The 26,929-nt window shown below is 40.7% G+C and overlaps 2 protein-coding genes across 2 annotated transcripts; one reads left to right on the top strand and one right to left on the bottom strand.

Annotated features, from left to right (window-relative positions):
- The first annotated feature begins 1,246 nt into the window (after window positions 1-1,246).
- Window positions 1,247-7,951, top strand: LOC131239464 (non-specific phospholipase C6). The gene is made up of 3 exons (XM_058237183.1): window positions 1,247-3,022; window positions 4,843-5,019; window positions 7,160-7,951. Exons 1-3 carry the CDS (start codon window positions 1,927-1,929, stop codon window positions 7,453-7,455), a joined length of 1,569 nt encoding a protein of 522 aa, XP_058093166.1. The 5' UTR covers window positions 1,247-1,926; the 3' UTR covers window positions 7,456-7,951.
- Window positions 7,952-9,895: 1,944 nt separating this feature from the next.
- LOC131239465 (nuclear transport factor 2B) lies at window positions 9,896-25,158 on the bottom strand. The gene is made up of 2 exons (XM_058237184.1): window positions 24,806-25,158; window positions 9,896-10,202 (listed from the first exon to the last, which is right to left on the bottom strand). Exons 1-2 carry the CDS (start codon window positions 25,100-25,102, stop codon window positions 10,128-10,130), a joined length of 372 nt encoding a protein of 123 aa, XP_058093167.1. The 5' UTR covers window positions 25,103-25,158; the 3' UTR covers window positions 9,896-10,127.
- Between the last annotated feature and the right edge of the window lie 1,771 nt (window positions 25,159-26,929).

Raw genomic sequence — 26,929 nt, 5'->3', positions numbered from 1 at the left:
CTCCAAAGGCCACGTATAGAGAATCGCAGGATTCCGTTCGCCAAAAAGGAAAACCCCCGCTTTGATTTCCCACGAACGCTTTTCTTTTTTAATGAAATTTAATTTTCACTGTGCGTTTGTCACAGCGTTGTAAATTCGCGTTTCGCCAAGTTACACGTGGCATACATGCCACCAATCCAGACCCTCAATTAGTGGGCCCTATGTGAACGGAACAATCATATTTACAAGGGGAGTTATTTAATACTCTGGTAGTGTGTGATGATTCCTACACATGCACTCAGAGATCGTTCTCGCACTTCGTATACTCCCAACTCAATTTAAACCGTCCAAATCTTGAGGCCCACTGTAGGTTGGCCGTAAACCCAGAAACGGATTGACTAAGGGTTTATGGTAAATCTGGATTGCTGACTACTTTTCATTTTAACCATTCATTGGCTGTCCACTATTCAAGACAGCATGTCCCATGACCTGGACGGTTAAGATTGCGTGACATGTGTGACACGTGTATAATTCGGAGTGAATGAATATAAATCAACGCATTCCTATCTGACAGGGCTTCAGTTTATCCCTGTGGGGCCTACTTCGATGTATATATCTTATATCGACGCTGTTCATCCGTTTGGCAGGCTTATTTTAGGTCATGAGCCCAAAAATAAATCAGATCCAAATCTTAGGTGGACCACACCACAGGAAACAGCCCAGATTGAACGGCCACCATTCAAAACTTCTTTGGGGCACAGGTTTTGGATAAAGCTGATATTTGGGTGGCCCTTTCATCCAGGTCTGTGTGACCTTATCAACAGGTCGGATGGCAAATAAAAGTTGTTAATGGTGGGCATTCAATCACAACTGTTTCCTATGGTGTGGTCCACATGATAATCGGATCTGCTTCATTTTTGAGATCATGCTTTGAAATGAGCTGTTAAAATGGATGAACGGTGACGATATAAGGCACAGACAGCCCAGTATCCCACAGTCAGGGATCCCTCGTCCCTTCCTGTAGCAGTTTCTTTATTAGCAAATCCTGGCCATCCACTGTTAAACGGAGTAATCCAAAATAAACTGTCGTTCATATAAATTATAGATTTGTAATCCAGTAACGGGGACAACATTTTAATAGCGTAGATTTGGCGTGCATGTATGCCACGTGTACGTGAGATGCCTAACATTTACTACCCGGTGGTAAACACACATTCAACTGTTAACGGATTCAATAGAAAAGAAAGGATGAACAGACAAAAATAAAAACAGAGGAAGAAAGCAGATCTCATTCATCCACAGATTTCTCGAGAGAAGAAAAGCAGCTGCCACCGCTCTTCTTTTCTTCCAAAAATCTGCACACCCAAAAGACAAAATTCGATTTTCCTGAACCGCTTGTGGCTTCAGAGCCATAGCTTTTGAAGAAAAAGCCAAGCGATTTCAATTCAAGTAATTGTTTTCTTCTGTGTTCTTGCTGTCTTTTTCCTTACTTCTCACATCAGTAGATTTATCTTCAACTCATTTTCTAATATCTCTTCTTCAAAATCACTACATTTAGAGAAACCCATTTCACATTAGAAGCTTTGTTTCATCGAAAAACCATCAGTGGGTGTTTTGTGCTCTTGGAAGAATTTGGTAAGTTGGAAAAATCTACTCCCTTCTTTGTTCATCAGTAGCTTCTTTATCATCAAATCATTCTATCTCTTTAATCTTCAAAAACCCAAAAGAGAATAGTCCATTTACTCTCTTCTTTGATGAACTAGGAAAGCTACTCTGTTCTACAAGGGTTTTTTTTTTTTAAAAGCATTTCTTTATACATTAGGAGGTTCTTCATTATCAAATTATCTTTTTATAATACATTAGTTGTTTCTTCTTCTTTACTTATTCCATATCTCTAATCTTCAAAATCCAAAAAAAAAAAAAAAAAGTATTATTTCTTCATAAAAAATGGCCAAATTCAAATTCAAATCCAATCAATCTCCCTTTCTCTCCACCCTTCTCTTTCTACTCCTCACCTCACCTATTCAATTCTCCAACTTCGCATCAGCTACACAACAACCCATCAAAACCATTGTTGTTCTCGTCTTAGAGAACCGATCATTTGACCACATGCTCGGTTGGATGAAAAAATCCATCAATCCGGTGATCAACGGCATCACCGGCACTGAATGCAATCCAAAATCCACCCAGAATCCACAATCCCCGTCCATCTGCGTATCTGACGATGCCCAATTCGTCGATCCTGATCCAGGCCACTCCTTCGAGGCTGTTGAAGAACAAGTCTTCGGCTCTGGTCCAATCCCCTCTATGTCAGGCTTTGTCCAACAAGCTCTAACTATGTCTCCAAAACTCCCAGAAACAGTCATGAAAGGCTTCAATCCAGATTCCATCCCTGTTTTTGCCAGCCTGGTCCGTGAATTCGCAGTTTTCGATCGATGGTTCTCATCAATTCCTGGCCCAACACAACCAAACAGGCTCTTTGTCTACTCCGCGACATCTCATGGATCAACTAGCCACATGAAGAAGCAGCTTGCGAAAGGGTACCCGCAAAAAACCATCTTTGATTCTCTCCACGAAAACGGCCTAGATTTTGGAATCTACTATCAAAACATACCCTCTACACTGTTCTATCGAAATTTGAGAAAATTGAAGTACGTTTTCAAATTCCATCAGTTTGATTTGAAGTTCAAGAAGCATGCCAGTAGGGGGAGCCTTCCTAGACTGACAGTGATTGAGCCGAGGTACTTCGATTTGAAGGGATTTCCCGCCAACGACGATCATCCATCACATGATGTGGCTAATGGGCAGAAGCTTGTGAAGGAGGTGTACGAGGCATTGAGATCGAGCCCTCAATGGAATGAGACCCTTCTGGTTATTACATACGATGAGCATGGCGGCTTCTTTGATCATGTCACCACTCCTTATAGCAATGTGCCTAGCCCTGATGGAAATACAGGCCCCGCGCCTTCATTCTTCAAGTTTGATAGGCTGGGAGTGCGGGTCCCGACAATCATGGTCTCGCCTTGGATCAAGAAAGGAACTGGTAATTGTATTTTTTGTTTATTTATTTTTACATTTTAAGTTCTGTGTGATGTTAGAATGTTAATTTGGGTAGTACTATGAGGTCTACCTCACGGGAGCTTCCCATAAGGTCGAGCTCTCTGTGGCCCACTTGACGTGTATCAGACACCCACCCTGTCCATCAGACGCACGCTCTTATGGTGAGCCATGGGCCTAAAAATCAGCTGCTAGATGAATTGGGTGGAATTGTTATTTCAGTCCAGATGAAGGGTTGTTTGGCAAACTGGAAAAGTACACTGCTGGAAATGGAATCCTCAAGTGAAGGGAAACTCCTGTGTTTTGGAGTCTTGTAAAAGGTGAGAAATGGATTTCAGCTGCAATCCAATTCCAGCTGAAAGGTTGTTTTTGGATTCTGGCCAGAGGCTGGTTTGCAATTCCAGGGAAATGGATTCCTTCCCAATGGTCAGTTTTTTGAATTTTTTTATAAACAGACATGCTCGGCACCCTTCTCTCCAATTACATTCCCAATACCTAAACACAATTTCTGGATTCCATATAGTTACTTTCCTAATACCCAAACATGACTGGTAGAATTTCTTGCTTGAGAATTGTGTACCCAAACAACACATCTGAGGAAAAGTGTGGAAAAAAGAAAAGCTTTCCTTTTCTTTAGGTCTGAGAGTGGACAAGGAAAGAGCCTCTCTAATGGGGAAATCTGAGGAACAGAAAGTCGATTTCCTCAGTACTCAATCTTCACAAACGAGGGATGTGAAGGAAACTGTCACACCAGAGGAAATCAATTTCCATTCCTCATTTACTTTTGATTTCCTCTTAATGATACTCCTATGGTACAGTTCAGAGAAACCATCACTTCAGGATATGGATGTCCTGATTTTCGCATCCTATACACATGAGGCCCATGATCTGGTCATCTGGATCATTGATCTGATGAGTGAAAAGTGTGCATAGGGAATGCACCAACAGCCTTACCAGTTTGAGATTTCCTCTCCATCCAATCTTTGACCTCTTTTACCAGCCATAGAGTGGTTAGGATCTTCCAATATGGATGAGTCAGCCCCTCATTGATGACGGGCTGAATCTTATCAACCCAAGTCACTAGACCATGACTCCCACTTTTGCTACAGACGATTGTAGGTGATCACTTCTTGAAATGTTAGATAGGCAAATCAGGAGTCTCTTTTTCTTAATCTGAGCTTGGTTTCATTGAGGAAGATGGGAGGATTGGTTTTGGGAGGTTATGATCTTTTGTAATTAGTGATAATAGATTTTTAGTCATACTACTGTTTTAATCTCAATCTGAAACACATCAGTTTCACCACCCTTCCAATTCCTTAAGAGAGTGTTTGGATGCACCGTTGAATTGAATTGCAATTGTTCCGATAGTAAAGAGGAAATAATCAATTTTAATTTTTTTTAGTTTCCTTAGCATATCATATTGAGTTTCTCAAGCTCCAAAAAATGCAGTTACATTACTTTCGAGTTGGACTCAAAAAGATGAAAATTGGAATTTTGAGTGCTACTTCCTCAATATGAATACTAAGAAACATCATTAATCTTCATGTTTTCTCTTGATTAAATGGCTGCAGTTCAATTTTCATTTGCATCCAAACACTGCCCAAGAAAATCCCATTAGCACTTCTTTCTTTGTTCCAATTTGTCGTTTCTATCATTAGATATTTGAATTACACTTCTCTTGAAATCCGAAGCAGAGTTCACATTTGACATAGCTAGGACTCTTTGGCCAACCTCATAACAAGAGTTTTTTTAGACCTATTCCTCTTCTGAGTCACGGTTTTGGGTTTGAATGCTGTGATTTTGTAGTGATAAGCAGTCCAAGGGGTCCGACTGCGAGCTCTGAATTCGAGCACTCGTCAATACCTGCGACTATAAAGAAGATGTTCAACCTCACATCCAATTTCTTGACTCACAGAGATGCTTGGGCTGGGACATTTGAGCAGGTTGTGGGAGAGTTAACCTCGCCAAGAACCGATTGTCCAGGTAATGTATACCTCTCTCTCCTTTCCCATCTACGACAATTGGGCTAGTTTTCTTTCCACGTATTGGGTGGTAATGGCCATATTTTTAAAATTTGAACAAAACTTCAACCTGAGTTGATCAGATTTCATCAAAAATCAGGAAAAAATCCACTTGGTCACAGCTCAGTCAAGACTGCAAAAAAATTTAAAAAAAAAGGTCTCAATTCAACCGAAATCGAAAGAACTTGATTCAACTTGCCAAGACTCTCATAACATTTACATATTATTAAACCACCCATGCTACTTGACTCAACTGGGGCACCTTCGAGTCGAGTTTTTGGATATCTAAACTGTGGGTCTGTTGTGGTTGTCATTAACATATAATGAGAGTGCCAGTTGACTCCATTGAAGCATGTGAGTCTTTGATTTCATTGGTTGTAGCTTTTGCCTTTGAAAAGAAGAGAAAAACTTCACCTTTTTTTTTTTTTTTCTAATTTCTAGAATGGTTAGGCTTTTTTGTTAGTTGGGAATTGAGTCAGAGATGCATCTAATGTGTTTGGATGCACTTTCTTATTGAATCACAATTTCTAGTTTAATAAAGTGGAATTTACCAAATCGTAATTTCCTTACAATTCATATTGCATACTTAAGTTAGGACTTGAAAGTGACTGAAATGCGATGAAGAATTGATTTATGAGACTAGTAACCAACATCTCACCATCCGCTGATTTATGAGACTAGTAACCAACATCTCACCATCCGCTTCCTTCCACGGTGTACATGGGATTTTGGTTCCAACAAGTAGATCCCATGGTTCGCTAATCAAGACCGTTGCTTTGTTCTGTCCCACCATGGATGGATCATGTTCTGGAAATCTCCTGGACCAGAAGATCCCAATGACCCATCTCGGGACTTTTCAGTGTACCTGGATTGTATGCTTGGAAGGGTGATGTATCAATCAAGTCCATCTAGTTACCCTTAATTTGGATTGAAAATGGTTCAAAATAAACATGAATTAGATGCTCCTAAACATCTGATTGGTCACCTTTGGATCAGTGGTAGACAACAAAAGTAATTAGAGCTCAATTATTAAGTTGGGAATTGAAGAAAAGTGATCAATAGGATTGTTCAATTGGTGTGATTTTATTTATTTATTTTTTAAAACTTAAGCCATCTATTATAAGGCCCACTAGATGGACAGATCCAATTGACGGCCAAACCCTTAACAACAGTTTGTGCCCGTCCTTAAAATCCAAGGAAAATAATCAGACGCCCTGACCATCAACACTTAAAGCAAAATGGACCCACGCATGCTGTTGGGTAGGAGATAATCCTACCCACCCGACTTGTCGGGTTCTGCTCAAAATTGAAACGACATTTGAAAATCATTGTAGAAAAACTCAATTGAGGGTTCAAAATATAATTTATATGCTGATATGATTCAACTGCGACCCACATGAAATGAAATGATAACTTGGCCGAGTTCCAGGTCAAATTGACTGAGTTCTGAGTCAACTCTGATTGGGGCTCTCATTAAGTGAGTTGAGATTCAAGTGGTTCTAGTCACTGATTCAAACTGGAGGTGGAAAGTGGTGTTAAGCCATTCCTGTCTTTTGACTTAGTTTGGATTTACCTTTGTAGGGAAAGAAATGATTAGATATAGCAATTGTTTCATAAGTGATGATCACCTCCACATGTTGGCTGTACATCCCAATGATAATCCTGAGTTTTTGAGGGGCCTGAGTTCAGGTGTGTCCCTTTATCAAGGTGGGGCACACCTGAATGGTTTGGATGACAAATAAACACCATGGCCTGAATGGTTTGGAAGACAAATAAACACCATGGTGGACACCCACATTGCATCTAGAAGTGTCTATGGTGGATGGCCTCCTACCCTATGTCCCCCATTATTCCTTTTGGTGTGGCCCACATGTTTTATCAATGAGGTGGGCCTTTGGTGATCTAGGCCCGACATTGTGGGCCACACAAACTGGGGAAGGTGGGCCCATTCAGATCCAGTGTATGGTAATTGCAATACTTTCAAACATATGTGATCATCCTGCCTATTTATAATCATTTTCTCCCTCATTGTTTTACTTTCTTCTCTTCTTCTTTCTTCTCGGTTCTGCCTTTGATATATGGGTTTTGTTTTTATGTTATAGTGGTGCTGCCGGATGCTGTTCCGTTGAGAAATGCCGAAGCGAAAGAAGATGGAGGGCTGTCGGAGTTTCAAAGCGAGATAGTCCATTTGGCTGCTGTTCTCAATGGGGACCACTACTTGAGCAGCTTCCCGGATGAGATCAGCCAAAGGATGAGCGTAAAGCGGGCCCATTCTTATGTTAAGGGGGCCGTTTCGCGGTTCATAAGGGCAAGCAAAGAAGCAATGAGGCTTGGTGCCAATGATTCTGCCATTGTAGACATGAGATCCTCTCTCACAACTAGAACCACATTCCCTTGAGAGGTGTTATACAATAATCGGCCCAGATTTTTATCTGGGCTATGTGTTCTGTACAGTTGTGGGCCCATCTTTAAATTTTATCTAGCAGGCCACTCACCGTGCATGGGCCATAAGTAATCTCCATCAATCAATAATAGCCATCTAATCATTGGTACCTTTGCCTTTCCATGCCATTTGTCGTATTTTCGTTATAACTGCTGATCGGTAAGCCAATTGCTGGACGGCTAGGATTGTATGGCCTTATGCAGTGTTGCCCGTCCCCCATGGTGGCCACGAGAGTATGAGTGGGCCCCACCTGTATGGAGTGCTGGGCAAATGTTAATGTCTTGAGTTACCTGGGCCGAGCATTGTATGTTTCATCTTTCGCATACATTAGAGTTTTCTTAGATAAGAGTCTCTCATGTTCATACAAAGGCTTGTTGTGTTTTAAGGTTCATCTCATGTTGAATAAACTTCCTAGTTTATCTCGAATGAAATAGATTAGTATTTCATGGAATGGCCCACTCCTGCTTGTTAGTGTTGAAAATGGGCCTGGCCTGGACAGTCAGTGAGCCAAACACACTAGTCTAGGCATTGACCAACGCCTGATTGGCACAATGGGCCGAGCCAGTGTTGGTCATTGCCCAGCCCTACTCCCCCCTAAACCTGACCTTGGCCCTATCCCTGGCCTTGGGGCCTCTAGTGCTGACACTTAAAAAAGTTATTTCTCTCAACATGCGAGTTGGGTAGAGGCCTCGTAAGAGTCTTACCAGATTTTGGGGGACGTTTAAAAATTGGTTTTGGTATATGGCACCATTCACAACCTATATTCATCGAATCACCCCATATCGTTTATGGACTCTTACCTTCACGTTGCCTGGCAATACATAGCCGTGTTGGGCAACACTTAAATACCCGGGACTGGATTCAGATTGCATGGTGTAGAACATAGCACCAACGTTGGTGTGCCGGTGACAAAACTGTGGCCCCACCATGATGTCCGTGTTTTCTCCACACTGTTCAACCATTTTCGAGTCATTTTAGCCCAAAAAATGAGGCAGATCCAAAGCTTAAGAAGACCACAACACGAAATGGTGGGGATTGAATACCTACCAGTGATAACTACATCAAGCTGGTTTTTGTGTTTTCCCTACAACCATGTAGGTGTGACCTTATGAACAGATCAGACGGCAAGTAAACATTGTGGTGGGCCCTAGTTTTAACATTGGGTAACATTATCCCCACTGCTTCCTCTAGTGTGGTCTAGTTAAGCTTTGGGTCTACCTCTTTTTTGGGTTCATGCCCTTAAATGATGTGGCAAAATGAACAAACGGCATAGATAATACACATACATCATGGTGGGGCCTACAAAACTTTTCCACATATACACATTACTGACATTAGTGCTGTAGACAACTAGGCAATTCATGTCCAAAAAAAAACTTCAATTGACAGTAGATATAATTTTGTCATAACCCACTGCTGGAAGGCCCCATCGATCAAGTGCAATGGCCCAAAAATCAGGGAAATTTGCTCATATTGCCTTTGTTTAACCACTCCAATTTCTCCTAAACCTGTGGGCGCATCTGATAAGCAGAATGACATGACTTCCACCCATGCAGGTTGACATGTAGCCCACCCAGTGAACCCAGGTCCACGGCACTGGGAAAGAAGAATGGATAGCTTTTGTCACTACCACTGGTAGAATCCATGAGCGATGATCAGATGCGGGCAAATGCCATTCAAACCAAAAACTAATATGATGATCAGATGTAGGTAATGTCATTGGAACAAAAAACTAACATCTCAAATCTCACACTGGCAACGCGTTTCTATTGTGGACATGTTTGGCTGTACTAACAAATCATGATTGGCATGGCTTCCAAAGCCAACTTAAGCACAGAAAACGTATTACAGAGAGTAGATGTCCCGACTTCCTTTGGTGCCAAGTTATTGAAATGAAAACAGGAAGGCTCCATCCCAACCTTGTTTGGACTAATGCATCTAACAGGATTACATAACCCAAAAAAAAAAAAAAACAGAGCCCAACACTAATTGCAGCTCCAAAAATCAGTGGCGTTTGGGTGATTTTGAAAATCACGATCTGCGGAGCTTCCGAAGCATACTAAGGTGCAGAAACACAGCACACATTTCTAAGGTTTCCCACCTTGCTGGTCCCCAAATCAGGATCACGATAAAAACAGGAAGGTTCTATTCTTTCGGCAAAACATAATGATTATTTTAGCAAGAAAGATATGATTCAAAAAGAAAAACAGAGAGAGCAAAAAATGCAATGTTGATTTTCCACACGGCAGGACTCACCTGTACACAGCATTTCCAGAGCCCTGCCTGCACCTCAATAAACCACATGGTACATGTAGGACATCTGATCTGTGCATCAAATGGGGCCGGCTGTCTGCTATTAGGTCGGCCATACATGCATGAAAACTATAAAACGCCATGAAAAACACCTTCAAATCAATAGCCCCTTGAATGTAAGATATTTGATATCATCTTTCTATCAATCCATTCAATCAACTGAAAGGAATTTCTGACCGTCGAATGGAGAAAAGAAAACAAGCAAACAGACGACCAAATCACCCAATCCTCATGACAGTCTAAGAAAACATAAATAACAAAATGATTTCTGGCACTCCAATACAAATACCTTTGTTGGTTTCCGGAGGATCTGCTTAAGCATAGTTCAACCGGAATATGTCGTTAAACACGTAGAAGCTTCCTTGCGGTGTCGGCATCAAATGGAACATCTAACAACAGGGCAAGACATTGCTCAAAAACATCAAAACCAACATTAACAAGAGAAAATATGTAGCTAGATGATGCATGGTAACTCAACCACAATGAATTATGGTAAATGTTGATATCATCAACCCATCTGATCCTCTACTAGGTTGGACCTCACATGAGCCAAATCCAGTGCCGATGAGCCACACTGGATCACTAATTGAATATAAATTCAAGCATGTTCTTCTATCAGTGTAAACAAAGAATCACAAAACAAGCAACAGAAAGATTGAAATACAAGAGAATTGCTTGAAGGTGGATTCAAATAGGTGTGCATTGCCATTTTATGGTACTTATCAGCACAGGATCAAAGCTTTTATTCCTGTCATTTCTCTCTATTCCTTCCGTTGTGTTATATAAATTGTCACTTATATGTAAGAACAGTACATTGGCGAAACAGGATTCCTAAAGGGAACAAGGCTATAACGATGGTGGTAGTGATATGTACCAAGAGTATGTGCAAGTGAAAGAGGACACTATCTTGTGAGTAGAGACTGAAGATAAAATCTGTATCATAGAGAAAGACAGAGGACATGTTCCAGCTGCCTTATTACGTACAGTTTCTTCAATTTCATTCAATGGAACTACCATTTCCTTGAGAGAGCTTGTAAGCACAGACTGAAGACAAAATATGTATCCTAGAGAAAGACAGAGAGGACATGTTGCAGCTGCCTTATTAGGTACGGTTTCTTCAATTTCATTCAATGGAACTGCCATTTCCTTGAGAGAGGCTATACACCGTTCTCAATCTTCATAACTTAATGATAACTGTGATGATCACTGGTAAGTGAGAGTGTAATTCCTACACATGCCAGCATGGCACGTACGGGTGAGATTCAGGTTGTTCATCATGTGGGTCCCACCATGTACATGCCATTCCCTAGAAATCAGGTCACCCAAATCCATCATTGGGTTGGGCACAGATATAGGAAAAACTGGCTGGTTACAAAACTTTGAGAAAAAAAGGTCCATACCTGACGTAAATGCGGCCCAACAGACCTGATTTTCATGCCATGATATATTCATGGGGCCGACCAGCTGACCAGCCCTGATATCACATATATATACCATTTAGAGACATGGTGTGATGGAAGGATTCAAGATCCTAGTCAAATTAATAGCCTTGCAAGGGTCCACCTCGACAGTCAATGGATCAAAGTTCCAGGTAGTAGCCAGATGCATTCTACAACATACAAAGGACCCCAAGTTTAAATCTGAGGTGTCTCCATTCAAGGCAATAAGACTACACTCTGGCATTACACTGTCAGCTAAAGCTTAACACAAGTACGGGTCAGTAAGGGAAATAGTCCAATCAGATAACGAGTGATTGATACCCCCCTTGAACAGAGTATAGAGGTGTGTTGTTTTCTTGCAACCATGGTTCTTTTATCCTTGTACTCAGATGGGAGGTAAATTGAGAAGGTTTTGAAGCTCAAGCAGCTCTCACCATTCTGCATCCTCAGATTTTTGTTAAGAGTATCCAAATGGCCATGCTACTCTAGACCATAATCTCTTAGAAAAATAACATTGTTAACATGGAGTTGGCATTGCCATCGTCTCTTAGACAAAAGAACATCGCTAACATGGAGTTGGTTTTTGGCAACACCGCAATAGTTTGGAGCAGAAGTGCATTGACAAGGAACAATATGTTGCCTGTCTCATATGTATAATACACTCGGTACCCGATTGCCAACAGGTGAAGCCCACTTCAGTACTCCAGACATTCAATCTGATTGGTCCCACTCTGAGAGGACCATGCCCCCAAAAATCCCCCTATTGGAAGATCCCATCCACCCCAAGCTTTAATTATTTTAAATCAATTTATTTTTCTTGACCATCTAACTGCAGCCCACCAATCCAGGGGTTGAAAAAGGTCCTATCAGGAGAATTTGGAGCACGGTACATCAGTGGTGGGACCGTCATAGAAGTTGTACCGGTCACTAAAATTTGGGCCCACCACTTGTAGGAGATCAGGCCAAGGGTCACAAGAATCCATCTCAAATGGATGATAGGGTGGCAGGATTCAGAAGCCTCAGATCTTATTTCGGGATGAGGAAATTTGCCCTTCCGAGACACTTAAAAGAAGACCTGGGTGAACAAGAACTACATCCACGGGAAGAGTAAATACTGTAGTGTTTGATAAACCACTATACAGTTTGATAAACCATCAGTGACATTATATGTGATGCTATGGTATTCCTTGGACATTTGTCCACACTTGTTTGAGATCCATGCCAGAAACTACTTTTTTCCGAATATCATCAAACCAATCATAAGCAGTAAAGAAGCAATGTTCCATCTCACAGGCAGAAGAAAAATAAAAGAGACTGATAATGCTGATGACCAGACTGAAATAAGACTGAAAAATAAAAGAGACTGATAATGCTTTGGAGAAAGCATGGCCAAATGTGGAACATGCAATCAGAAGTAGAAAAGGGACAGGAGTTGACTCTTGTATGATTAAAAAAAATGCAAAAGGAGGAATTACAATGACTGTGAACATAAAGTTCATGGGATGCTCCAAGAATCTCCCAGATATGTCCTACCTCTTCAACTTTGGCTTATCTTCCATCAACTGTGGACCCTTGCTGTGTTTGTTTTTTTTTTGGCAAAGCATTGCAGTAATTTTCTCTCCTCAATCGTCTATTTGCGGACCCTTTCTGTATTTTTCTCTCATTGATCATCTATTTGCAGGCCACCATATGAAGGATTAAGATCTTCCAATCTGGGACAATTTATGGGGCAGCCCCCTCCCATGATATGGGTTCCATCAAGATAACAATTGGACAATGGTCATGGTCCCCACATGTAGCTAATCCTGTGCATCAACAAAGCTCACATATTTGTTCGGGGTTGGGGCCATATACATCTTCCCATAATTTTGCCCAATATACAGGAGGTCAGAATCAAAGGGAGGGCAAATTCTAACGTCTGTGGGACCATTTCGCCTATCACTTGAATGCTTAAACATAAGACAACTTTGGGAACATTGTGTTTTGCATACCAGCATTAAGTGAAAAGGCCATAACAGTAGCGGTAAAAGCAGTGGCCGTTACAGCCACTGTTATGGTTACGGAATACTTGGGTACTTGGAAGAATTTACGGCAAAAAGGTTTGGGCCACATCAATATTTCTGAAGCCTTTTATGTCCCCCATATGCAGAAGGTATTAGCCTCGACATTGATCAAAATTTGGCATTAGTCCACATCAGATCAACCCCAACCTGGAGTTAGTTTCCATGCCTAGATCAAGCACCCTTATCAATGAATTGATCCCCTTGTGGGGATTGTTTTCTAGCAGCCATGAACTTAGAGAAGGAAGCTCCTCTTCATTCTTGTGCGAGAAGCCGTCCATCCAAACCAAACAAACCTCATCTACAACGGTTTACCTTCCACCTTCAGCAATAAATAAAAAACTGCACTGACATCTCATGTTTCTCCACAAGCGTTTCTTGCTCCCTCAGAGTGACAGTAATCTCCCACAACCAAATGCTGCTCTACCAATTTGAGTTTCAATTTTTCTCGACCACCATCATCATCGGCGTGGTATTAAAAAAAGGTTACGTTACAAACATAATGGCTGTTAATATAACGCTAACAATGGTGCCCGTTGTGCGATACGGAGCCGTAATGCCCAATTATATTTTAGAAAAAAAAAAAAAAGGCCTGTAACAGTCCATAGCAAGCTGATATGGGACTGTAACGGGCCGATAAATGGACGAAACAGCATCAATACATTTTTTTTTCTTTAAAAAAAGTGTAACCATTACAAGGTCACAACGGCCGTTGCAACCTTTATTGTAACAGGCATAGGGCTGACTGTTACAGCCACCATTACATTTATTGAATACCTTGATCATCAGCTTGTGCCAGCTACTAGAATTCATCTTCTTAATCTGAAATCTGCAGTCCTGTATCCAAAGGAAAAGATGGCCCATCAAGGATATTCTTTAGGGCATAGTCCATCCAAGGTAGGATGCAACAAATCGATGTTTTGGATTGCCAGATCATAGGTTCCACTTGTCATAACTGAAACCAACATCTACCATGCAAAGATGAGGATTGCATAAACGAAAATTATCAATAATCAGACGCCTTACGGATGATCTTGACAAGAGATAAGCGATGCGAGGCCATCTTGGTGTGACTCCAATGATGCACCATATCTCTACACTGGGGTTGGGATGGTCCACGAGGTTTGGCCCATGAGATGCAGGATGGTTACGAGGTGGGATCCATAGTGGGACCGTGTGATTCGGGGACCCGTGCAACGCGAGCATTGCCCACAGGGAGGACTCACCTAGGTTTGCTTGGGAGAGCCAGAATATAGGGATAAAATTGGTGCTCTCCCAACAACTGTGGAGTTTTTGGTGTGTTGGCCGTTTGTCCGCTATCAAAGTGGTGTCAAAGGTCATTTCTATTTGACGGAGGTGCGAGGCTTCCACTTATCTTCCATATTCTTTCTTTTTCTCCTTCAAAGAGGTATTTCTTTCAAGTTTTCATCTTTTCTTCTTCCCCGTTTTCCCAAAATCCTTTCCTTCTTCCTCTTTACATCCTCCTGTATAAACCCAACCCTTGAAACCCCAAGGCCCTAGCCAAAATAACCCACACGTGTGGTTGTACGGCCAGACGTGCGAACCCCTATAGATGTCCGTATGGCCCACGCTTCGTCCCTTCGATTTCTTCTTACTTCCACATCTAAACTCCCTTGAATCCCATACTTTAATCCTAACCTAAACCCTAGATCCCCAAATATCCAAGATTCCCCAAATCACCTAAACCTTAGATTCCCAACTTCCCTAATTGGCCTTAAATTCCAAAACTCCAACCATCCAAATCCCCCATTTTCTTTCTATTAAGACCTGAAGCCTCAAATCCATTTACCAATTAAGCAACCTAAGCCTTAATTTCACTTTTCCCCAAATCCCATGAACCCTAGGTTGGCCTAAACCTTAATTGAGCAAACCCTAAGTAGTATTAGCATTCCCTTTTTGAAATTAAACTAATTCCTATGCTACTTGTATTTAATGGTCATGCATTGCGTAGTTTGAGATATGTGGCATAAACCTCTCATAGTTACACGCTTGATTCTTGATATATTTGATGATTTAGCGTAGTTTGTGAATTTTGATTATTTATATTAAGGTGTTGATTGATCTCGCTTAATTATTTAGTCACATGCATGTGTCTTGCATCAATAGGTAGCTTCTAATGATTGAGGCTAGTGCTTATATCATTTTTGCTAATTTTTACGTTTTTAATGGTATATCATGGTTGTCATGATTCAAGATCACAAGGTCCACCAAAACCACGGACTTCTGATGGAAACTTTGACTTGGGCTAGTCAGGTTGGTGAGCCATGCGAGTTTCTTAATTTTGACCAAGTATAATAAGAAATCAAGTCCTTTATTGGTGATTAACAGGAAACTTCCACATTGCACACCAACTTCATTCATGTGGGTCCCATGGTTGTTTATTCAAGCCATTGATATGAAGGACCACATCATGGATGGACCATAGACCCAAAATCTCCTAACTTGGAAGATCCCAGTTCCTCTGTGGCCTGATTTTCCATTCAATGTCACTTGATATGCCATTCTTCTTAACCATGAATTTGCATGCCAACAATTGAAACATTGAGAAGTGTTCGATTGAGGAAATTCCTTTGAGCATGGTCCATCCATAGAGGAGCCACAAAAGTTCAATGGTTTGGATCACCAATCCACATGTACTAAATTCTTTGCAAAATAAGGAAGTTCTCCAATAGCTACTGATGGAGAACCCAGCTTCTAAAAACCAAGATATTAAACATTATTTAAGAAAGCTGCCACTTTGGGAGGTGCTCCATAGAACTAGAAGTGAGAGGCATACGTCCTAACCAAGCTGGGAGGCTCCGGAGTAAGCTTATTGTAAAAGGACTTGACAGAAAACCAGCCTGAGCTGAGGTTCGACCACACCATCGAATCAGCCTCACCCGGTGGAGACATGTTATGACAGCAAACCAAAAGGGACAGAAGCTCCTCCATCTAGCTGTCGAAGAGGTGCTAGTGTAAGGAGGAAACCAAACAGCCGACAAGCCACTATAGGAAAATCAATCCAGCACTTTCAAGTCATCCGAAATTGCAAGACTCACCAAACTTGGCTAGTGGGTAGAAAGAAAGTCCTGACAATTAATAACCTTCAAAAGCAACATGTGTTACTTGTGCAAGGAGGATGCCAAATCCATTTACTACCTTTTCATCTCGTCCTTTCACCGCCAGGGCGTGGGCGTATCTTCTGTCTTCATTCCATATGTCGTGGGTGATGTCGCTCTCAATTTTTGCCTTTCTTTGGGCCTGGCATAGTGGAGATGTGCCAAAGAAGGTTAGGCCCATCTGGCATCTGATTTTGCTTGCTGTATGGTGAGCCATTTGGGGCAAGCAGAATAGGCATTGATTCCAGGATTATTCTGGCTCTAGCAAGGCGTTGGTGCTGTCCATCAAAGTGAATGTTTATGAATGGGCAGTCCTCGTGAAAGTTGATCCTGAGAGTGTAAAGTAAGTTCTTGGGTCGTAATCTTTTGGGTTTTTCCTTGTATTCTTTTCCCGTCTTGTTTGCAAGGGGGCCATTAATAAATTCCTCATTAATCCTCCAGAAAGATTTATTTAAGAAAGACATGATACAACACTCAATAAATGTTAGAATGCCACATGATGAACAATGTTGTCGATATGGTGGGCCATCTTGTAGATGGTCCATATCTCCAAAATAGAAGGGAATAAACCATGTTAGCCATCTGATCATAACCTAGCAAAAATGAAAGGTCTCCAATCGCCAATTTTTTTCGCTTCTGGTCCATCCATGTAGTGGCCACCAGATCAACAGTTTTCATCATCATTTGTGCACCCTAGAGGAAGGCATTCCATAGAACTTCCTTGACCATAAAGCACCGCTAAATGAATGTGCTGAGTTTTGTGACTTCACCAGCACACCGAATCATGACCAACGTGACTGAGTTTTCAATAATTGGGTGATTTTAGTGCTTGTCAAAATATTATATAAAGAAAGGGCAATTTAAGTTGGCTTCAAATCAACTCATGGTGTCTGTCAACTGAATATTATACACAATCTCAAGTCTTTTCTCCCATCACCTTTATATGTCAACTTTTCTTAACACATTAATTTATCCTCCCCGATCTTTCCCATTCCCACAACTCACTTATGACTCCTCACAGCCACCAACATCACCTACCTTGGTTAGTTCATTTATTCCTACAAATTTGGCTTTAAATTAATCATATTAAGATACCTAAAAATTCAACATAACCAAGAGAAGATCATAGGAAACAGAGAAAGTGCATGCCTCAACCTTTGGAAATACTTGAACACTGGCATTCTTAAGTCTAAGACTCACTAAGCCTCAACCTTTGGCAAGTCACATGGTATGTAGTTACAGTATCACAACAAAAGAAGAGTCATCATTCAAGTATACCATACTTGCATGATAAACATAATATTACATACGACAAAGGCAAAGGAAGTTAGAAATAAAAAATGCCAATCACTTTTTTTTCTATAATCCCCATCACATAGCTAATGTACCTAAAACACTTTTAACAAAGCAAAAGAATACACGTTGCTTGCAAAGTATAACAACATCTCTTTTTTTTTAAGATAAATATAACGTCTGTTCACAAAGATATGAAAAGTTATAAATTTGAAAGGTAAGAGAAAAACAGTGACTAGGTATTAATGAGCTAAAGGAAGATTTTCGAAGAAGAGGTAACAAATTTTAGAACTCAATCCAAGATTGAACATGATCACCATCATCATCTAAGCCTTAACCCAATTAATCAGGTCAGCTACATGAATCCTTTTCCGCCATTACACTCTATCCAATCGAAGATTGAACCCAAAGTTCAATAATATCTAGTAATCACTTAAAAAATTAAGAACAAAGATGGACCTCTGCCTTTGGAATCCCATATGAAACTGGGTGATTTCTCTTTTCTTTTCTTTTTTCTTCATTAAGTATATGATATGCCCTAATGTACATTTCCATCTCTAAGGGCCTGTTTGGTAAAACTTATTTTCTGTACATATCACTTAAATGAGCCATTTTCAGTGATTTCTCCTGATTCAAATTGTTTGGTAAATCCAAACAATTAAGTGCTTAAATTGGATTTTCACTAGAAAAAAAATTGAGTATTTTCTTAAGCTCTCCTTAAGTGACTTAACACTAGAGATGGAATGCGGTAAGCGACTTGGAGTTAAAAAGAATTGTTGTTTTGACAAAAATATCCTTAATTTATTTTTCTAAATGACAACTCTGCCCTTCTCCAAATGATTCTTGTAAAAGCTTTCAAAGGACTCCATGTTGATGTGGCAAAGACCTAAGGGCCGAACCATGATGTATGTGTTATATCCACACCATCCATCCATTTTGTTAGATCAGTTTAGGGAATGAGCCAAGAAAGAGGCAGATCCAAAGCTTAACTGGATCACACCACAGAAAGTAGTAGGGACACTGACACCCAACATTGAAACCTTCCTAGTGCCCACCATGATGCTTGCCATCCAGACTATTCATAAGGTTACACGGACCTAGATGAAGGGAAAACACAAATATCAGCTTAACCCAAATTTTTTTGTGACCCCCAAGAAGTTTTCAATGGTAGATCCCCACTATTTTCAATGTTGTGGTCCACTTGAGCTTTGGATCTACCTAATTTTTGGGCTCATGCCCTAAAATGATCTGAAAAAATGGTTGGACGGCATGGATATAACACATAACATGGTAGGGCCCACAACACGGTACCGACTTAGGTGTTGTGTCCTACGGTAGGCAAGCCAAGTCCACCAAAGCTGGACGCGGATTGTTTGGCAGTTGCAAGAAGTTCCTTTGCTAGGAAACTAGATGGGACCCTCCTTGTTGTTTGTGAGAAATCCACCCGTCCATCCATTTTGCCAGCCCATTTTAGGACATGAGACAAAATGACTCAAGTGGGCCATATGAGAGAAAACGGTAGGGATTGAATCACTACCATTGAAACATTTATATGGCCGCAAAAGTTTTGTATTAGGAAAAGTTTTTGGCGTTTTCAGTTCATCCAAGTGGGAATGACCTTATAAAGGGTTTGGAAGGCATATAAACATCAAGGTGGACCCCAAGAAGTTTGAATGGTAGGCATTTCAATCCCCATTGTTTCCTCCCATGTGGCCCACTTGATTTTTGGACTCACCTCATTTTTTGTCTCATCACCTAGAATGAACTGGCAAAATGAATGAACGAGGTGGATTTCTCACAAACATCATGGAGGTCCCCGCCTAGCTTCCCAGCACAGGAACTTCTTGCGACAGCTTTTCGCAGGCAATCTGTAAATGCCAAAACCAGAGGTTGAAGCAGAGCGGATCAGGTGTCACTTGATAACACGATGGTGGGTGTTGCCCTGACCATGGGGCCCACCTTGATGTATGTGTTGTATCTCTGCGCCGTCCATAAGTTTTTACGTCTCATTTTAGGCCTTGGTCATAAAATGAGGCAAATCCAAAGCTTAAGTGGACCACACCATAGGAAACAGTGGTCATTGAACACCCACCATTAAAAGCTTCCAGAAGCCCATCATAATGTTTATTTGCCATCTAACCTATTGATGAGGTCGCAAACTTGGCTGAAGGAAAACAACAAATATCAACTTAATCAAAAACTTTTGTGGCCAACAAAAAAATTTTAATGGTGGGCATTCAATCCCTACCAGATGTCGGGTCTCATCTTGATGTATGCGTTGTATATCCATGCCGTCCATCTATTTTTCCAAGTTATTTTAGTGCATGGTAAAAAAATGAAGCAAATATAGATTTCGGTGGACCACACCACAGGAAATTGTAGCCATTGAACGCCCACCATTAAAAACTTCCTAGGGTCCATTGTATTGTTTATTTGCCATCCAACCTGTTAACAAGGTCACACAAACCTAAATGAAGGGAAAACACAATTATCAGCTTCATCCAAAGCTTTTGTGGCCCACTAAAGTTTTTAATGGTCAATTAACATTGTTTCTTGTGGTGTGGTTCACCTGAGATTTACTTCATTTTTGGGCCCATGCCCTAAATGAGTAGGTGAACGGATGAACAACGTGGATATACAACACATACATCAATGTGGGCCCTGTGATGCGGACATCACACCACCACTCCGTCCATATCAGAGCCATAGGCGTCGACAGGCTACATCGGCACTTTCACTTTGGCTAGGCAACTGATGGTGATCACCGGTGGTTATCAGCGAGCATTAGAAAAGCATGGATGGCATGGATCATATTTGCATACCATCCCACCGTTGATCATGGTCTACATGATCATCCATCCATTGGATCATCTTCTGTCCCATCATGGGGCCATCCGATGGTTGGATTATGTTGGACCCTTTTTGTTAGTTAATTCTTTTATGTTATTTGATGATTTGGACATTTTAGTTGTGATTGTACAGTGGACATCTATTTGTTACATTTTTTCCTTTGGGAGGGTAGAGTAGACTTTCTACCTTTTAAGATATAATAGGTATTTTGCTTTCGTTACTAGAGGGACATAATTGTCATTTCAACAATTTTTTTGGAATAATATAAAGCATGTGAGGTGGGGGCGTCCAACCCTAATGTGAGTTTGGAGAAAATCTTGATGAGGCTTTGTAAGATTCTCTTTCTTCTTCTTTCATTGTTGTAAAAGCTAGATCTTTGGATAGAAACTTAAGAGGGTGTGAAGCCACCTTATCCTTCGTCCCTAAGATCCTTCATCTTCCACTTATGCTTTATAAATTGTAGGTAGTAGGTCTCTTTGAATCTTCAATCCTACGGTAAGATTTTTTCATTATTTTCACTTGAATCTAATTTTACTTGATCCTTTGGGCCACCTAAACCCATCTTCCATTATTAACGGACATGACCCGTGCATGCACCACACAATCAACCCACACCTGTGACCGTATGGCCACCTGTGTGACTGCCACATGCACATGTGGGGCCTACTTGATCTAATTTTAAGTCAATTATGTTCCTTTGTCCACAATAGGCAACTCGGTTTCGGCCATTTGCATTTCATATTCATAGATCTCAAGATTTTTGCATTGGGACTACATTGGTCCAACCCGAGAAACATCAAACTCTCACATATTGAACCCAAACTACTCATATGCTAGCCGAAAGATCTTTATCTTCCTTGGACCCAATTTTCTAAGTGTTTTGTTTGGTCAAAGGGCTGATGATTGTGATTTGGCCTCGAATCATACCCATCATCACTTGGGCTTTATGTTGTTTGCATGTGCATCACACTTTAGTTTGATGATTTTATTTATTCCTTTGATTTTAAGTTAAATCTTGATCACATAGCTGGTTTTGCATCATCCTACATCACCCTGCGGTCGGGGTTGCACCCACCTAACTGGATTCCGGGTCGCAACTCACAACTAACCCACTTTCGTTGAAGACTACTATAATAGTTTGTCACGATGTTTAAAAAGGTGGCAGCTCTCCACCATGCACATTGCATTGCATGGATCTATGTCTGCCCAAACCGTCCAAGCTATGGGTCCAATTGTAAATGGATCATAGCCTAAAATCAAGGTCATCTAAAGATCTAACAATTCAATTTATGGCTGTCAATCGATGCTTCTGAAACAGCAGTGTCTCAGTAGCCGGGGTTTTCTCTAGGGTGTTGGTTCTATTTAGAGACTGGGCTCCTTAGTCCTTTCTCGTTTTGGGGGTTTAGCCGTTGGGAGTGGTTTCTCTATTTTTTTCTTTCTGCTTTCTATCGCTTCTTTCTTTCTTGTTTGTTTGATATTTCTTTTCTGTAGGTAGCGTCCATGTTTGCTTTTGTTTCTGAATAAAAGTATCATCTTTCAAAAAAAAAAATTATGGTTGTTGAATGGATGGCTAAAACTAAATTGTTAAGGCTACAATATCAATGGGCTAATTCGGATGGATTTAAATCATCCAATCAGTATCAATTCATGTTACTGCACATGGCAAACATAAAAGATCCATAATGTTCATTTGCTTGGCTTTATTTGGTGGGAAAAGTACTAAAAATTTCTTGGATTGGGCATATGTGCCAAATTTGGTGCCATGGCAATAATAGGTTTCGTCTTGTAATCTACAAAAGATAGAAATGGAGACAATAGGGGTAAATATGACAAACTGCCAATTTTCAGACATTTGTGGTTTGTGTTTACCAAACAAGTTTTTATGAAGAAGAGCTTATTTTCAAATAACAAATTACCAAACAGCTTTTTCAGTACTTATAAGTACTAAAATTCAGCACTTTAATTCATTTTCAAACCCTATTTTTTAGTTTACCAAACGGCACCTAAGTCAGCATAAAAACTTCTGTTTTTTTTTGTTTTTTTTTGGCTCTCTCAAACCACGACATTATGCACTTTCACAATTCAAGTAATCATCATCACATCATTTAACTAAGCCTTATCCGAACTAATTGAGATCAGCTACATGAATCCTACAAGGCCATACCACTCAATTGCGGATTTCAGGATTCAAGTAACTACTCAGTAATTAAGTTATCTAGGAATTGCGAACAAGAAAATTCATAGGCATTGATCCACAAGTAGCAAATCTCTCTAGCTGAAACAGGGCTGTAAACTAAATCATAAGAATAAAAGGAGAATCACCTCAAAAAAATGCCATATAATCGGTTAATATCTTACTTGACACACAATCATCAAAAGGAAAATATGCTCTGGATTATGCTTTGTACTGTTTACTATACACGTCAAGTTGTCTATACTTCAAGTAAGCAAATTGCTAAATCGTTTTTAATAATTAAGTACCGGAATATTAATCGGGTGCATACACCTCAAGTATACATTTACGGATTCATTCAATAGAACCCACACCAGAAACACTGCATGTCTGCCTTCTACTAACCCCCCTATGTGTCTAGGTACAGGGTGCATATCAATCATCCTCAGTACCAAACAGCGCACTAAAAGGCTTGATGGTATTGCCAGACAACCAAGAAAATGACAGACCTCCAACCAAGATATACCTTCAAATTCTCAAATCAATTGAAAAAATGAAGGGGAAAAAACTACTGTACAAACCCCAAAAAACATTAGAATCCTAGAATTGCTACAAACAACCCCATTGCAACAATGATCTCAAACAAACGCATCTGCCCCCCAAAAAATTAAATAAACAAAATATAAACAAATGTAACCAAAAGAGAAAACCTATTAGAGAAAGAGCAGAAACAAAAATGAAAAGAAGAAACCCACATCAGAAACAACTGCCCAACATCTATAAAACAAACAAAAAACACAAATCTCCATTAAAAACATAAACCCTTAATAGGGCCCAATGTCCCTGTCCTCAAACACAGAACTGTTTCCAAAAACAGTATATGTGGCACATGTTGACAGGACAGAGACTGTTCATCAGGCACACAATATCATGGATGATCAGTCTTAACCTTTGAGCTACAAACCATCAACTGTAGGATCCATCTGATCAAGGATCCAGGTCTCACCTCAAATCAATCCAGGAAACTTCCCCAGGAAAACATAATATTATATATATATATATATAAAGGAAAGGTATGAGAGAAAAGAAACCCCACATCAATTTTGAACGAAGAACCCAAAAATGGTAAAGCCATCTCTCCACAGCAGGGTAAATTAGCATTTGGAACTCATCCATCTAATTAACCCACTACAGATATTAAAAGGTTCAAAACACACATGAATCTGCTGACCCTAGACATCGTATCAGTGGCTGTCAAATCGACAGTAGAAAACAAGCATATTTACCGATCAAATATGCAGTGGGAAGAGAAAGAAAAGGTCATGTATAGGATTGTCTAAGTGGTGTGATTTCTTCAAACATAAGCCATCCTTCATGGGTCCTACCAGATGACCAGATCTGATTGATACTTTCAACCTACCACACGCACAGTGGAGAAGCAGCTCCACCATATTCCACTTCTTCTGGCTCTACCATACCATCTCCCAACAATCAAACGGTCCTTAATATCTCAACCAAAAAAAAAAAAAAAAAATCCCAAAACCCTAGTATGAAAAGGAGAGAGAGATAGAGATAGAGAGAGAGAGAGAGAGAGAGAGAGAGAGAGAGAGAGAGAGAGAGAGAATCTCTAATCAATACCAGAAAGCTTAAAATACACCAAAATATCAAACTAAATCATAAAATACAAAATACAAATATTCTTCTTCTTCAAAAAATAAAATAAAAAACGATCAAACAACAACCCAATATCTAATAAAACAAACCAGTAAAAACGGCAGACTAAAATATCAAAAAAAAAAAAAAAAGCCCAAACCCCAAATCCAAGCAATAGACCCCATATACATTTTTCATCTATGCATATTCCTATAAACGAAAATTTCGATATCTCCAACCCCGAAAATGATAGCTCCACCCCAAAGGGCAATCTAATCAAACCACATACATGACAAGGAAAACAAAATGATGGAAACATCACCCCCTAGAGGGGCTGAAATGTCAAAATTAGGGAGCCCACATGTATGATAATATATATTGAAAGAAAGGTCTTTGATGAAATACCTGACTAAACTTGAGGGCGTGCTGCTCGCCAGCGAGCTGGAGGTTACCAGAGACGAAGACGAGCATCCCGCCAGCAGGTCCGGAGGGCTGGCAATCGACGGTAGAGATTGTATGCTGGCACTGCTGGAAAGGGAGTGAGGTGAGCTTGGCGACGATATTCTGGGAACCTTGGATCTTCTGGCCCTCGAAGGTAAGCATCGATCCCTCTTGGTACAGGTTAGCAAGTCCCCCTCTGTTCGCATCGAACGTCGTGTAGTAATGCTCTACGAATGCCTTTGCTACTGCATCTGGATCCATCTCTCTCTCTCTCTCTCTCTCGGCGCAGGAAGAAGAACAAGCGAAGGGAGAAGACGGGAGAGATTTTATATTTATGGAAGGAGAGTTTTTTATACTCTGGCAGCGTAGTTCATACGCAGGCACTAAAAAATAATACGCTACACGTCTCAAACATCTACTCAAGTTAAAATCACTGTCGCTAAGTTTCGGTCTAAAAATAAAGAGTGGTTGAATAATCCTCGCATCTGATTCGTGGGTACTGGGCACTTGTTTTTTTGAAATATGACCATTGGATTTTTATTTTTTTCATTTTAGCCGTCCAATGAATGTCCAGCAATCTAATAGTTAGATAATTAAATAAGAGCAGTTTTTAAATCATAGCGCATCTAAACTGCTATCCATTTAGACGGCTTATCATGAAGTATTTGTAAGACACGTGTGCAGTTTCTCAGTAATTTTTAACCGCATGTGTATGGTCCACTACCCTCTGCCGGAGTATCAAAGTATTTCTCTTAATTTGGTGTCCTGTAGGTTGTAGCATGCTGTATAATGAGTTCGTTTTGCCTCTATCACGGCTGAGGCCTAGCGTATCGCTTCTCACTGGGCCTAGAGTCATCCGGTGATCTTAACCATCCATTTTTTGGATCTATGCTTCATGGGCCACCATAAGATTGTTATGCTGAACCGATGGTTGTGATTATATGAATCTGGAACGATGAACAAAAAGAGTTTCCGATGGCTCCTATTCAACTCAAAAAATCAAAGTTTAGGATAATGATTCAATAGAAATTATTGGAAGACAGCTTATTTACGGCAGTAAGGAAAAAAAGGACAGTTGGAATATTCGGACTATCTCAGCATGTGGGCCCTGGCGGGTGGCAACACACGCTACGTTAAAAGTCGCGACAGACGTAAAACGATTAACGAAGTTTAATACAACAAGGTTTGTGCGCAAGTATGGTAAGCCTAGACTCACACGATTAAGATGGAGGAAGGCCATAGCCCACACGTGATCTAGGCCGTTCATCGAGTGAGATATGCTGTGAATGTGCTCTGATACAAAGATCAGTTGGATTTAACCATCTTTTAGGGTAAATTTTTATATTAAATGTAGAACGTTGAAATTTTGCATTTGAGAATTGGTCCGCTACCGCTGGCTGAACGGCGAGATGTCAATTCTTCAGGAACAGGACATCTGAGCCATCCAAACACTGGGTCTAGCTCGAAGATCACCAGGTGAGAAAATAGGGCAGGCCAACTCATATGGTGGGCCACACGGTCGAAATCAATGTGGAGTCGATGGCCTGATTAAACCGCAAGCGTAGCCCACCTAGTAATTGGATGGGCATGATATGGGTCCCACCCTTTTTTCACAGGTCATATGATGGCGGGAAGGGTTATTAAGATGCAGACGAGAGTAGGTGATCGGTTCTCTCTTTTGGGGTTCTCTTATCCAAGTGTGGCCCACCTGTTGGTGGATTGCAGGATTGGACCGAGCCATAGAGATGGTTTAATCCATATGACGAATTGCGAAGACGTCTCACACGTGTGCCAATGAAGCTCGCACATCTCATTGTCCGTTTGGCACGTGTGATCCCGAACCCATTGTGTGGTCCACAAGTGCACAAAATGGGCGGTTCAGATGAAGATCCAAATTCAAAGTACATGCGTGGACCCCTAGTGGGAATGTCAATGGGCTAGGCTGCAATGTCCAATGGTCCACCGAATCTTTTGTTTTGATTTGGGACCAACAGGATTCGCCCACATTAATTGAATTCTGCTAGCAGTCCATGGTATGGAGGGTATACATATATGTCAATCCAGACCACCAATGTCTAAAGACATCCG

This window comes from Magnolia sinica, chromosome 3, assembly GCF_029962835.1.
Source record: "Magnolia sinica isolate HGM2019 chromosome 3, MsV1, whole genome shotgun sequence".
Classification (NCBI taxonomy): Eukaryota; Viridiplantae; Streptophyta; class Magnoliopsida; order Magnoliales; family Magnoliaceae; genus Magnolia; species Magnolia sinica.
This window is presented reverse-complemented; position numbering and strand designations above follow the sequence as displayed.